The sequence below is a fragment of the Micromys minutus genome (assembly GCF_963924665.1).
Source record: "Micromys minutus genome assembly, chromosome: 25".
Classification (NCBI taxonomy): domain Eukaryota; kingdom Metazoa; phylum Chordata; class Mammalia; order Rodentia; family Muridae; genus Micromys; species Micromys minutus.
Window position 1 is genome coordinate 23427420 of NC_137960.1, and position 15738 is coordinate 23443157.

At 39.1% G+C, this 15738-nt stretch overlaps 1 protein-coding gene across 2 annotated transcripts in view; it reads left to right on the forward strand.

The window, feature by feature from the left end:
• SGPL1 (sphingosine-1-phosphate lyase 1) overlaps window positions 1-15738 on the forward strand; it is a 42687-nt gene that overhangs the window by 2917 nt on the left and 24032 nt on the right. For both annotated transcript variants that reach the window (XM_080937521.1, XM_080937522.1), the window contains one exon: window positions 14778-14943. In XM_080937521.1, coding sequence (XP_080793647.1) covers window positions 14778-14943 — 166 coding nt within the window. The remainder of the gene's footprint in view (window positions 1-14777; window positions 14944-15738) is intronic.

Below are 15738 nucleotides of genomic sequence, written 5' to 3' on the forward strand. Positions count from 1 at the left end.
TTCAGCCCTCATCACTTCTTTTAATATTTTATTTTGAGACAGGGTCTTAATGTCTTAGGTAGGCTTTGAACTAGCCTCTTCTTGCTCACCAGGCCCTGATTAAAAAAAAAATCTTAAAAGTCATATGGTGGGCTTAATATTGTACATGAATCTAGATACTCATCCCTTATATTAGCAGAATAAGATAAACAGTAGGTAGGAAATCAGTATGAGGTGGATTCTGGAACAATAGTATATGAGTTCTTACAACTGATATCAAGAATGTATTAGATACAGAAAGAGATAATCAACATGCTAAATTTTTACCAAGAATCCTGAGAACGCTGACATTCTCCTTTAATAAATGGAAAAAAAAAAAAAAAAAAAAAAAAAAAAAAAACAGACACTGCTGAGTTCCACAGCAGTTAAGTAGCAAAGTAGTTTGTTCTTAAGTGGAATGATTTGAAAAGATCCCTCTCTTTCATCTTTGTAATACTGCCTTTGGAACAGATTTCTGAGAGGTAGAGGTTATTTGATCATTGTGGCTGACAGTGGAGGGCTTAGGAAGAACAGAAATTGTAATTATTTGGGGGGTGCACTTTGGAAATGCATGTGGGGAAAGATTCTCATCTTCTAGTATCATCTTGCCTTAAAAGTCCCTGATGTATTATAAAATATTGTGTTCCTTTATATTGCAGTTAAAACACTAAATTTTTATACTTTGTACTAATAAATATAATGCCAAAACATTGACCAGCCTTACATGTTAAGGGATCATTGAGTGACAGAGCTGAAAACCACTGTGTGAACAGTATGTTGGAGAGAAAGTGTGATGCTCACCCAGAGTCTGCACATAATCAAGGAGCTTGATCTCCGTGTGTTCTTGCTCTCAGTTTTATCTGTCTGGTTAATGTGGTTTACTTGCCTTTTTTCCATTTGGTCACATGACATGTCATGGGACTGCAACTCTTTCCATCTATGTCTCAGGGAAAATAAATGAGCATGTTCCTCTCTACAGAGGCTATCTCAAGAGGGAATTCAAGTTAGGCAACTTTGTAGCAGGCTTTCTTAACTCTGGCAACATTTCATCCATATTCTCCTCAGTTTCACCTAATGATAATCACTTTGCCAGTTGTCAGATAGTTATAATTTTAAAGAAAAATTTACTTTATAAAGCCCGTATATTTTATAGGTGTCTTTTGAGGAATAAGTTCGTAGGTGTTCCAGGGAAGACAAGCTTACCTTATTTTGGTGGTAATTGCTTATTTAGGTAAGTTCTTAACCTGGTCAGTTTTGCTTCTGAGGAACATTTAATGACCTTGGCTACTGGCATTGGTTAAAGCCAGAAATAAAATAAAGTATCCAGTAATGATCAGCTCCCAACTAAGGAGTGTATCATAGAATGTCTGCAGTCCCCAGGTTGAAAACCCCCATTGCAGGTCTCTAATGTAGCTAATTGCTTATCTGCAGGCTTTATTCTCCTTTGTGTACAGGAATGAGCAAGCCTCTTACAGTGTTATTTTGCTCGTGACTCAAGCCTTGCTATCTTGGGATATATCTGGATGAATCTATAGTATGGTCATCTGCAAGAGAAACAGAATCCTGAAGAAATTAATGCTTTCCTGTTCAGCATTTCTGCTGCCTGCCATCAGTTTTTAAAAATAAAATAAAATCTTGGGGCTGGAGAGATGCCTCAGTGGTTAAGAGCTCTGGCTGCTGCTCCAGAATACCCAGGTTTGATTTCCGCTTGGTAGCTAACAGCTACGCTTTCATTTCCAGCAGATTCAGTGTCTTCTGAACTCTTCCGCAGCAGGCATGTAAGTGGTGCACAGACATATAAGCAGGCAAAATACACATCAGATTTAAAAGCAAAACAAAAAAAAATAAAGATTTCCAGGTCTTTTAACTTGATTCATGACCTTTGACTTTTAAAAATTATTTTTATTATTTTGCATTTTTATTTTATGTATATGGATGTTTTGCTCCATGCAGTGATGCAGAGGCCAGAAGGCATTATGTCCTCTGTAACTGGAGTTATAGATGGTTGTGAGCAACCAAGTGGGTGCTGGTAATTAACCCAGGTCTCCTGGACAAGCAACCATTGCTTTGAACCACTGAGGCCTCTCTCTAGCTCTACCCTTTCTCTGTCTGTCTGTCTGTCTGTCTGTCTGTCTGTGTCTATCTCTTTCTCTCTGGGGGTGGGGGGAGTACTTTCTTTTTGAATCCCAAATGGAATTTAAGAATAAACTGAGATTGACACAAAAAGTTATTTTTTTTTATTTATTATATAAAAATAACTTTTGAACTGGGTTTTTTGATTGTAGAATTAATTGGAAGAAAGGGAAATTTTATTTGATGCAACACTTAAAATTATGTGGACACCCTGGAGAAAATTGTAGAGTAGGTAGGGTATTGTATATTGTTCCAGTCTTACTTTTAATAATTTATGCAGCCTTTATGCAGAATTCTTAATAATTTCTTAAGCCTTTTGTCTAAAAAAGGGGGGCATTATAAATAGATAAGCTACAACCCCAAATTTGGCTTAGCTTTGTTTCTGTGTGCCAGTAATTTTTAGTAACATTACTTTCTTAATAAACATAACTGTTCCATACAGTTTGTACACATAAGTGGCAGAATTTAGAATCAGCCTGGGGTTAAGAATTTTCCATGGGGAATTGATTTGTAGTGACTCCATGTATAAATACACAGAGTCTAATTACTGAGAGAAAAGCCCATGTAGTAAGTGAAATAGTGAAGGCCAAATCGGTATGGCTTTATCAGTCATCTGGCACATTCAGAATGTGTGTTGTGAGTGTTTCAGGGGCTTTTCACCAAGGCAGGGCAGACTTAAAACCAATGTGGAGCCATACTAGTCAGGTTGATGGGTACGTATTAGATGCTTCTCTAGAGGAGTAGAACAGGGGAGGGGTGAGGAGTGTGTGTGTGTGCGTGTGTGTGTGTGTGTGTGTGTGTCTGTGTGTGTGTGTGTGTGTGTGTTTGTGTATGTATATGTATGTATACTTACCTACTTACCTATCTATCTAAAGAGGGGATATAATAAGAGTTCCTTACCGGTGTGGTTCAGCTAGTTCAACAGTGGTTATCTCCTGACAGAAGGTTCAAGAGTCAAGTAGTTGTTCAGTTCATTCGGCTAAATGTCTCAGCTGGTCTTCAGTGTACATTGGGGTCCCAAAGAACTAGGTTCTAGCACCAGTGAAGCAATGACTCAGCAGCAGGATATATGAGCTTGCCAAGGAGAATAAAGGCAAGCAGGTGAAAAGCAACAGCTTCTTTCTTATATAAGCTTGTCCTTTATATAGGCTGCCATAAGAAAAGGTGAGGTCCAGATTTAGGGTGGGTCTTCCAATTTAAAATGCTTTGGTTAAGAAAAATGCTTCACAGGTGTGCCCAGGTGCTTGGATTTTTAATTAATTCCAGATATAGTCAGGTTGACAATCAAGAGTAGGCATCCCACCCCCCCAACCCCAAACTCAAGATAGTTCAACTATCTTCCCAGTCTCAAAGGCTGCAAATCAAAATTGTACAGGTCAATAAATATTATATGTAAAATGAATGAATGAATGAATGAATGAATGAATGAATAAATACTTTATTCTTACTACCTAGATCAAAACAAAACAGAATTCCTAGTACTCCAGCAGGTTTCTCATGTCCCTCCACTGCCTTGGCTTTCATTAAAGGCAGTTATTTCTCTAACTTAAGATTTACAGTGTTGATTTTCAGAATTTTAAGTGGAAACATATTGTTTTGTGAGCAGCCATTTTGTTCAGTGTTTTGTATCTATGTTTTTCTTGTCACTGTGTAGTATTACACTGTATAAATATATTGCAGTCTATTCAGTTTATAGTTGATAAACATTTATGTCTCTTGTGTTTGGGTGGTATGCATAACATTGTTACGTTCTTGAACTTACATTTTGTAAACATCAAACAAACTTTGTCAAAATGTGTAGTGTCAGATTTGTACAGTAACCTATTTTGAGACAGGTTTCATGAAGTCAAGGCTAGCCTCAAAGGCATTCATAGTTAGGGCTGGCTTTGAACTCCATATCTTTTTTCTTTCTCACAGGTGCTGGGATTACAGGCAGGTGTTACTCCCCCCTAACTTTTTCTGTAGTTTTGAGACAGAGCCTTCCTTACACTGTAGCACTAGACAGCCTTAAACATGAGCGCTGGGGTAGCACCTGTGTCTCCCTGCCTGTTGACTGAGTTTTGTTTTCTGAGTTGTTGTCAACTCTGTAGCTGAGGATGGCCTTGACTTCCTTGCATTCTTTCTGCTCCCACCTCAGAGGACTGAGATTGCAGGCCTGCCCCAACCACACCTTGTTTAAGTGGTGCTGAGAGTTGAACCCAAAGCTTTATGCATCCTAGGTAGCCAGCCCTTCTACCAGCTGAGCTACATCCTCAGCTTTCAATTTCTTTCTCTTAATTTCACTATAAGGCAGAGTATCACTGTGAATCTTAAGCTGTCCTTGAATTATATTTGCAACTGGAGTGACTATTCACTGTATATTTTTTTCTAAAACGTGTAAAGTCATTATTTTGAACTGCATTTGACAGATAGGTCTAAGTAGAATAGATCAGTTGTTTATTGAGTTTCAGTCTTTTTAGAAAAAATATTTATTTTATATATGTAAGTACACTGTAGCTGTCTTTAGACACACTAGAAGAGGGCATCAGATTCCATTACAGATGGTTGTGAGCCACCATGTCGTTGGTGGGAATTGAACTCAGGACCTCTGAAAGAGCAGTCAGTGTTCTTAACCACTGGGTCATCTCTCCAGCTCTGAGTTTCAGTCTTAATGGCTCCTAGATTTAAAAACATTAGAAGCAAAAAATTTCTAATGGACAAATCTAGGGCAAAGAAGCCATGGCAGACCTGTTTTTTGTTTAGTATTTTGTTTTTGTCTAGTACTTTGTTTTTGTTTTTTTTTGTAGAAGTAGAAGAAAGCCTGTGATTGTTTTGCTCACTCTTTTTAAAAAGGTTTTCACATATTTTCCAAGAATCTATTTGGCTGTGAGAATCATACAGGTTTATGATCTGCAAGCATAGTAGGTAGCTGATTTACTTCTGTTTTGTTGATAGGTTAAAAGGCACCTGCATCTCTCTGATTGATTTGGTTGATTTGAAAATGAACCCAGTATGGTGGCACACACCTGTAATCCTAGCAGTTGGGAGGTTGATGAAACAGGATTTCTGTGAGTTTGAGACCAGCCTGGACTTCATATTAAGTAACAGGTCAATCAGGAGCCACGTAGTAGTAAGTCTCTGTCTCAAAACAAAGGAAAAAAAATAACTAAGAAAAGAGAATGTGCAAGTGGAGGTGAGACTAGTTTCTGCAAGTGGTGGGAATGGAAGCTGGAACTTTCACTGAGCCTTGACACACTTTGTTGTTTACATATGAAGATTTGTTTGCCTGTCCACCAATTATCTACAGGTTAGAGAACTGTAATGTTACCTTAGGGTCAGAAGCTGTAACCCAGAAGGTGGCCTAGATACACAATGCAAAGGTGGCTTTGCATTGGATGCAAGAATTTCCCTGTTTGCTTTTCACAGATTATTAAAATACCTGAAACTCTGTGAGATGTTACTTTTAGATTGACTTTCTTCACTGCTTATTTCTGTTTTAAGATTGGATGGTAGACTTAACAAAGGGTGTTTGTATAGGTTGTAGGTCAGAGAGCAAGATTAAGTTCCTGTTTTGCTCTTATGAACAGGATCTAAAGTCCTCAGTGACTTGGTGAGTGACTTTGTTAGGTTGTGCATATTAAGATTTCTTGTTCTAACACTAGCATTCTTATTGTAGGGGAAAGACTTTCACACATGGTTAGAAATTTGGAAAGTCAGGGCTAGAGAAATGTCTCAGTAGTTAAAAGCATATGCTCTCTTTTTAGGGGACCTAAGTTGGGTTCCCAGCACCCACAACTAGTGGCTCACAACTACCTGTATCTAGCTCTAGTTAGATTTGATGCTTCTAGCCTCTGCAGGCACTTGCACACATGTGAATAATTCCACACAGACATACACATGTTCACATAAGTAAACATAAAAATAATTTGGTCTGGGCTTCTTAGTTCAATAAATCTAATATGGTAATTATATTTATCTAATTTATGATCTTCTTCCTCAGTCAGGATATAATCAAAGAAGTTAAAACTTAAGAAGAATATTATTTTAATGGCTCTTATTCAGTAAATTAATACTTCTAGTATTTAAAGATGTTTTACTTTTCTACCACTGGGCTAAGACATGACCAATGCAACTTTGAGGAGAAAGAGTTTATTGAGGGCTTATGGTTTGGAGGATAAGTCTGACCTCACAGCAGAAAGTAGGCAGACATGGCATTGGAGCAGTATGTGAGACTTGTATATGATCCACAAAATGAGAGGCAGAGAGAGCTAAGTGGAAATGGTGTGGGCTTTTGAAACCTCAGACATACTTACATGCCTCCTCCAACAAGGCCACACCTCCTATTGTATAGCCTAGGCTGCCTCAGCCTGAGTGTGTCTCTATACCTGGCTTCAAAATACTCTTCTGCCTCTCTGCCTCTCTCACTTGTGGATCAGATATAAGCTCTCAGTTATTGCTCCAATGCCACGCCTGCTCGCCTACTGCTATGTTCCCCTTACTGCCATATTTCCCACCATGATCCTCCTAGACTGACTCTATGAACTGTAAGCCCCAATACATAATACATTTCTAAGTACCTGTTTTGCTAATTGCATTTAGTTTTGTGATTTCCCTTCTAATCTATTTAGAAATGCACCCTATAGTACACTTTAAAGATTTATTTTTATTATTTTATAAAATTATATGTGTATGTGTGGGTATGTACAAATGAATGAGTCCAGTGCCTGTGGAAGCCAGAGGCTTGGGATCCCCCTAGAGCTGGAGTTACAGGCTGGGAGTCAATGTGGGCCCTCTGCAAGAGCAGTTCTTAACTGCCAAACTATCTTGTCAGTCTCTGTGCCTCAGGGCTGCAATAGAATAATTAAACTAAATATTAAATTAAAGATTAATACTGAGCATACAGTCTAACGTACCTGTGGACCTGTATGCTTTCTGAAATGACTCTCAGATACTAGTCATCTTGACTCCTGCAGTAGAAGTTTAGGGGAAGTGTGCAGTTTGCTCTTGATGGAGCCTGCCTCCTCTATATCACAGCTAGTTGGTTGCGATGGCTGTTTGGTTTGTTGCTCAATTCTCACTTCTTTAATGACCCCAGAGAGTTTTTCCTTTGGGCTTATGATCTGCTTTTGCTGATTAACTCTGCTGCCTTTTGAGGCTCCTGAAGCTTTTTTTTTTCCTTTTACCTATTTACTTTGTGCTTTGAAGTTTTATAGAAAATGATATGTAAGAGAATCAGATTCTGGGTCTTAATTATAGAACTCTCAGTAGGTGATCTGGGTAAAACAGGTTTTTCTTTTTCTTGGTAGTTAATTTCTGCTCTAAAGTTCTGAAGCTTTAGTGTTTTGTTTTTTTCTTTTCGGTGGCAGGGGAGAGGTACAGAACAAATGGAGCTGAATGGGAAGAGGAAATGAATCCTTTTTCTACCAAAAGTTACCCACCCCCCATGGAGTATGTGAGAAACAGGACACTTTGTAATAGCAAATTCTCAGTGCTGATTGAAACAACAGTTTGGGTTTTTTGTTTGTTTTTGTTTGCTTATTTTTTGAGATTTCACTCTATAACTCTGTCCTGGAATGCAAACTCAGAGTGAAGCAGTTTTTGTTTTGTATGTTTGTTTGGTTAAATTTTGGTTTTGGATTTTCTAGACAGGGTTTCTCTGTGTAGCTCTGGCCATCCTGAAGCTGTAGACCAGGGTGGCCTGGAACTCACAAAGATCTGTCTGCCTCTGCCTCCTGAGTGCTGGGCTTAAAGGTGTGTGTGAGAAATGGTTTTTAAGAATAATAATTCTGCAGGAAAGGATGCCAGTATAGAGAAAGGTAAAAGTGGGTGGTGTGATTTGTTTTTTTTTTGGGGGGGGGCAGGATTTCTCTGTGCAGCTCTGGCTGTTCTGGAATCTGTATACCGAACAGGCCTTGAACTCAGAGATCCACCTGCCTCTGCACCACTGTCCAGTGGCTGTTTTTAAGGTTCCCCCACTGTGGGAAAATTTTGCCTTCTTTTTCCCAGAGGCTGGTATTACAGAGAGTTATAGTCTTCACATTATTCTAGCATAGGCTGCTCTCTAAGTTTCCCATCCTTTAGGATGCAAAGCCTCATCTAATTTTCTAAGCCCTGTCTTCTCTGACTGTAGACAGTCAGGAAAGAACTCTTGAGTTCTGAGGAAGCTGCCAGAGGGGAGAAAGGGGCCTGACACCTCAGCTTATCTCTACCTTTTTTTTCATGAGATGAGCACTTAAGTATACGTTGTATTAAAAATGGGTAGTAATGATTTGTTTCTTGCCAAGGGAATAGTGGTTTTTGTTACTGGTGGTTATGCTTAGGGCTTTATATATGCTAAGGCCAGGGCTCTGTCATTTCTTTGCTTTTCTTTGCAGGATTTCAAAGTAGAAGATTCAGACTTTCTCTGGTATCTGTTCAAGGAGTAGATATTAGGAACAGTTGATCTAGTTGACCTGGTGAATTGATGTGGCTGATTTAGCCCTTCCTGAGAAAGCCTGTTGAATTTATTTTCCTTCCTTCCCAGGAGCTGGGTGATTGGGTCTCAGTAATATAAGTGGACTGTTTGCTATTTCCCTAAAAAGAAAGAGATGGGGAAAGAGTCCTCTGGTCTTCCTTACCCCTTGTACAGGACTTGGACCAGGACTAGTTAAGTGTAAGTGTCCCACCACTTAACTACCTCCTCAGCTCTCTCACCTTTCTGTTTTTATTAATTTATTTTGAGACAGAGCTCATTAAGTTGAGCTGGTCTTGAACTTGTGCTCCTGTTTGAAAAATCAACGTTTCTGGCCCTTCTGCACTAAGTTAACTTCTAGCAGGGTATTCTGTATGTACCATGGTCCTTAGGTACTATTGATGTACTTTATTGGTTTGGTAGAGAGTGGTGACCAAGAAACTAAACTCTTATGTGGGTTTGAGCTGAGGGGAAACACATTTCAAGATTAGTTTTTGAGCCTTAGCTTCTTCATTATTGAAATGAAGATTAGAGTAGATGGGCTTTGAAATTATTTTAAATGGTAACTTTTTATGACTTTGGAGTCAATAATTTAAAAAAAATCGAAAATTTTTATCTGGATAATGTTTACCTGTCATGTATATTTGTGCACTGGATGTGTACCCTTGGAGGCCAGAAGAGAGAGAACCATATCTTCTGAAACTGGAGACTCATACAGATGGCTGTGAGCAGCAACCATGTGTGGATGCTGGGAATTGAACCTGGTTCCTCTGCCAGAGCCACCAGCTTTCCTAACTGCTAAGCTACTTTTCTAGCCCCCACCCCCAGAGTACTTTCTGAATTATTTTTCATTTCTTTTAGAAGCAGGTGGCAGGTGTGTAAGTTTGCAGTTGGCTTGTGTAGAAACCATTCTGGTTGCTTGGCAGTGTTGGCAGTGAAGCTGTGGGTCCTTGCTTTGGCCATTAGGATAAGTGAGATGGAAGAGGCTATGAGAGCTGCAACCGTTGAACCCGTGGATCTTCTGGTTTGCACCGCTGGTGGATGGATTCTGAAGAACTGGCGATAGAAAATAGAAACGGAACAGGCTTGTGTCCCCCCCCCTTTGCAGTATGATCTTTGGATCTCAGTATCGTTTCGAGTCAAGGACGTGATCTGCTCTGATGGCCTGTGATATGGTACCTTGTGACTTGTCAGTCGAGTATAGAGTTCAAATGGTTGGCCTTTCTTTTTCATATTCAGTCTGAAGCCATTGTGCCCTGCACAGCTTTAGTGGTAAAGATAAAAAAAAATTCTAGGCTCTTGCAGAGCACATGTTCTAAAGGATATAAGCATTATAATTACTTCACTTTAGTTGAATAAATGTAGAACTCCTAACATGATAGAGCTGCTTCCAGGCACTCTAGCAGACAGGAGGTTAATACCCAACTCATTTGTATTCTTATTACCACTGGAAGAGTGGATTAAAATCTTTGACCTGTTCTCCCTCGCTGGGTTTAATGCTTTGCTTCAGGTCAGACTAAATCACAATGCCCCTAGGCTAATGCAGTTTGGCTGTGACTGGCTCATAAGAAATAACCAGCCAAGGCATGCTAGGTATTTAGCACATTAGAATTTCAAAGAAGACCATTTGCTGTGGTGTAAGGGTCTACCTTCTGTTGGAAAGTAGTTTTCCTAAAACTAATTTTATAGTGATCTATAGAGATCAAGAAAATCATTACCATTTGACTGTCTTCCTGGGTTAGTGATCGATTTCCTCGCCTCCTGAGGTCTCAGCTATGGCCGGATGTGCGCCAGATAGGCAATTTGAGAGGTAGCTAGCTTATGTGTACTTTAATATTGACCATGCAACCTTAGTTTCTGTTCCATTTGTGGGAGACAGTAGTAGGGATTAAGTGTTAAGCTGGGAATTGAGGTGATGTGAAAGCCAGGGAATGGAGACTATGCCCAGGTGCTGGGGCTTGGAGCTTTTTAGGGCAGAAAAGGGAATTTTGGGGGTGGAAGATTCCACCTACAGAGCCAATCACCTGCAGTCTCAAGGTTATAATCAACAATGGAAATTGGTATGTTGACTTCTTATAATGAGTGGATCCTAACATCTTGAAGAAGGTGTTATCAGTTGTCAACTTTCCCTTGCAGAGTTTCTCAACTCTGGTTTTAGATTATTAGTCCTTATTAGATTCTTGTGCCAGTGGATATTGGTAGGTAGTTATGTCTTTATACAACCATATACAACTTTAGTTAGATCTGAATGATACTGTATAGCTAAAATAGAGTCTTCCCTGAACATAAATTATAAACAGAAAGCTCTCAAGGTACCATTGAATGTAATTTGTTATGCATTTTGCCCAGGGACCCTAAGCATTGAAAGGAGACTGGAAAGGTTAGTTAGGGTTGTAGCTCAGTGGTAGAGTCTATGCCTGGGATGGGCCTTGGTTCAGTTCCCAGAACTGTAATAGCAACAGAGAAGGAAGGGGGTTGAATATTGAGTTAGGAAACCTAGGCTTCTGGCCTTTGATTCTGTTCCAACCCTGTCTGTAGGAGCATAAGCACATCATTTCAAACCCATGGGGCTTCCACTTATAAAGTCAGAATGTTTATGTTGTACTTGATCACTAAGGTTCCCTTTAGCTCCTAGATTCTATGTTGGAGTGTTGCATCAGGACCCAACTTGGGGCTTGTTCTGTTTTCAAGACCCAAAGGAGCTGCCTTTTTTTCCCAAGGAGATAATACTAGGCTACTCCACAGTTCAATGGACTGTCCATGTGGTAAGGTTCTTTTTCATAGGGGAATGAGCCTGTTGTCTGTAGTAACTCAAACAGGACATTAGGATGAAGCCAAAAGTAATTCTCATGGTCACTTATTTGACTACACAAAAAACTTGTCATGACCTGTTTTTTTTTTTTTTTTTTTTTTTTTTTTTTGTTATTATTCTGTCTTGGAGAAAGAAAGAGAATTTACAGAACTCCAGGATTCCCATTGTCTTCCTAAGAACCAACACTGTTGGGCCTAGAGAGATAACAAAGGGCTAAGAGCACTTCTAAAGGACCCTTGTTCAGTTCCCAGCACTTACATTGGGTAGTTTACAACCACATGTAATTGGAGGAATGTGATGTCTCTGACTTCTTCAGGCCCTTACATTGACATGTGTGCACATGCAAATTAAAAATAATTTTAAAAAGAATTGGCACAGTCACCAAGAAAATGTGTTCTTGCTGAATATTTAATTTTAATTTTATAATTGAGTTAATGAATCTTCATACCATATTAAGGCTATTGAGCATTTGTTTTTTATTTCCTGATTCTTTGCTTTGTCTCTAAAGTTCTGTTATTTTTCATTCATTGCCTTGAAGAATTGGCCTCTGATGTCATCTTTGAATCACTAAAATGTAATTTCTATGTGAATTAGGAATTAATACCACCACTGATAGTACATGGTTTAACTATGTGCTTTGCTCATGGCTTTGACCTGAGTCTTTGGTAGAAATCAGAGCATCCCTTTGATGATGATAGACTCCTGCTTTTCCCCAATTTTATGCTGGAATTGCCATTGCTTTGTTGGATTGGAGTTGTTGATAGCAACAGTGGACTCTGGGGAATGGCCACCTGTTGTAGATAAGCAGTTTCCATGCATAGCCCTCAGGGAACCTAAAACTTGCCTGATGTTAATTGCCTATTATTAATCCAATTATTAAAGGTATTGTTTTAGTCCATTTGGAATGCTGTAACATAATGCCTTAAACAGAGTGGCTTATAAACAACAAAACCTCATCCCTCTGACACTGCTGGAGGCTCAGAAGTCAGAGATCAAGGCAACATAAATTGAGGGCCCACTTGTAGAAGGTCCCACTCAAAAGAGTGTATACAAGGAGTCTATTTGCTGAGACCTCACTTCTCTAAAGTCTGTCTTTTGTAAGGGACCAATTGTACTCAAGGAGGCTCCTCTGTGACTTCATAACCCCTGAGAGTTCTTACCTCCTGATAACACTGCCTCAAGAGTTTGATCTCAGCAGAAATTTTTTGGGGAAACATAAGCATTTAGTCCATAGTTGCTTCAAGAAGGACTTGTTAATTACCTGTTCTATTTGTGAGGTTTTGTGTTCTTAATAATAAATACCCCAGAGGAACAGATCTCAAATCAGTACCATCTTTTTCATCTTTTTTTTCATTTTCAAAACATCCTCTTCTTCTTTTTCTTCTTCTTCTTTTTTTTTTTACTTTTTTTTTTACTTCTAGTCTTACCATAGTTAATGGTATACCGCTTAACTGATCTCTCAGATTTGAATTGAAAGTTTGGAATCATTTGAATTATTCTCATTCCATAAATTCTCATAGCCGAAAAGTTACTGTTCTTGTTTTCTTCCTGTTGCTATGATGAAACATGGACCCAGAGCATCTTAGGAAAGGAAAGGACTTATTTGGCTTACACTTCCAGGTCACAGTCTGTTGATAATGGAAGTTAGGGCCTAAAACAGAAGCCATGGGGAAGTACTGTTTGCTGGTTTACTCACAGACCCAAGTTTAGCTGGCCCAATGCATATATTAGCCCTTTCCTATTCATTTTCCTCTGAAGACCTTTGTCATTTATATATGAATGCATAAGATATATATATACACAAAAGTATAGGGGCTGGAGAAATGGCTTAATTAAGAGTACTTTTTGTTCTTGCAGGGGACTGTGGTACCGACATAGTAATTTATCTCTAACTCCAATTACAGGGCATCCCATGTTCTCTTCTGACTTCCTCTTGCACCAAGACTTCCTCTTGAGCTATACTGATACACATGCAGGCAAAGCATAGAAAATAATTTAAAATGTATTTACATTCCCCTTTAGGTTATAATTTGACTGAGAATAAGAAACTATGCATTTACCCAAATTTATACCACTTTGGTGCCGTCAAAATGTTGAGTGAATAACAAACTATCTAATGAACTAAAATTTTCAAGATACTCTGGCTTAGTAAATAGGGATAAGAACAGATCTTTAAAAAAACAATATAAAAAAGAACAGTCTTAAAGGCCCTACTTAACTTTGTAGTCAAGCAGATAAATAGATGAACAGACTGCAAGTCAGGTTGTGATAAGCCTATCACAAATTAATTCTTGACAGAAACTTAAAGGGAGAGATGAATTTTCAAGAGTGAGATCTCCTGGCCAAACCTAATAGCTCCATTCTGTAAACCCAATCAATATTTGGTAAGTTTAGGCAAGAAGATTTAAGTTGGAGAGCTGCTTTGCCCATAAAGTGAGTTCAAGACTAGCCTGGCAACTTAGTCATGCCATCTCAAAATTAAAAGTAAAGAAGGGTTTGGGATGAAGCTCAGTGGTAGAATATTTACCTGGACCTGACATTCATAAAGGAGGTTGTAGGGTCAATCTCAGAGAGATTTTGACTGATTTTGGTAAGTTTACAGATGAGATTTTTGTTGTTGTTTATCTCGGATACTGTATGGGATACAGTAATAGTAAAATACTCTGACAGACTCCTAGTAGGTAAGTGAATTTTTAGAGCAGGATTAGCCTCATAGTTGGATCTGGCTCTATGAACCAAGAATGAGTTTTATATTTTTTTGGGTGGGGGGATGAGTCTCATTCTGTTGTCTAGGCTAGCCTCTGAACTGTGGTATTGTTCCAGCCTCTGAGTGCTGGGATTATTTGCATGAACTTGATTTTTTACATTTTCAGATTATTGGCTAAAAAGATTATTTTGTGATATAGCAATCATATGAAAGTCAGATATCAGTGTGCCTATAGTTAAACTGTGTAGGAACCTTAGCACGCTGTACACTGTGCCACAGCACCTAAAGTTGTCACAGTCTGGATCCACACACAGAACTGTTCTGCTTATGGCTAGAATAGAGAAGAGGGAAATTCAGAGAGAGTGGAGAAAAAGCAGCACTCACATTGAGAATTAGTTACAGAGAGATAAAGGTGATGGCTCATGTGGACTTGTTCTAGATTAGTCCTCTTATTTTACAAAATAAGCAGATCAGCATTGTATCGAAGTCCACAGAGCACTGTCAGACGGGAGGACTGGTGTATAAACTTTGAGGGCTGTAGAGGATGATAAGATTATTGCCGAGGTGGAGTCTCATCGTGAATAACATCTTTGCCCTTGAAAAATGAGAATTGAACAAACCAAGAGCAGGCTTCTTTTCTCTGAATGTAATGTTTGTTTTTCTTCTTATATTTCTAGAAGGACTTCGAGCCTTATTTGGAGATTTTGGAAGCATATTCCACAAAGGCCAAGAATTATGTGAATGGGTACTGCACCAAATACGAGCCCTGGCAGCTCATTGCGTGGAGTGTCCTGTGTACTTTGCTGATAGTCTGGGTGTATGAGCTTATCTTCCAGCCAGAGAGTAAGTATATTACCCCTCTATAAAGGCAGACTGGAGTCTTATTCATGGCTGGTGGGTTGAAAGCATCTCTGTTGGTTTGGTTCTGCCTTTTAAAATCTATTTAGATGAGAAACGGACCCTAATTTATGGACTGTGAAATTCTGTTAGGACTTTTGGGTAACTGTTACTATTTATGGTTTTGTGGATTATTTTTTTTTCTTTGTAGTTTGGGTAAAAACTCCTTAGGTATTAGTTACTATAAAGATTCACAGATGCCTCAGAATGTAGCTTACATATTTTCCTGGTACTAGTTTCTTCCCAGAGCAAGCATAATTGTGTTATTTGAGATTTCCAGAGTAGAAATGTATTGCTTTCCTTTGTGGCCTTCCTTTTCATTAAAGAGTAGGAGCATCACTCATAAAGCCACCACTTGACCATCAAGTGGCCTCTAGGATGTCTGTGTAAGTAACGCATGGCCCTCCTTCCTTTGGAGTTGAACTCTGGCCTGTCAGATGGACTTGGGAAGGACACTGTTTCTCAGGGGCTGCTGAGGAGGAGATACTGGTCAGTGAGAGGCTTACATACTTCCTAAGGTGCAAACAGCTCCTGCACACATATCTCTTCCCCACCTACACTTCCAGGTGACTGACCATGGCACTAGGTTATTTTTTCCCCAAAGGCAGTGCTTGGGAAGCTGTTTGATTATACTCGTATCTAAACAGTAGATGTTAGCAGTGGCTACTCTGCGATGCTCCCTGGCCTTTCCCCACACTGCTGATATCTTGAGTAAATAGCTTCCTTGGGAGAAGAAATAAA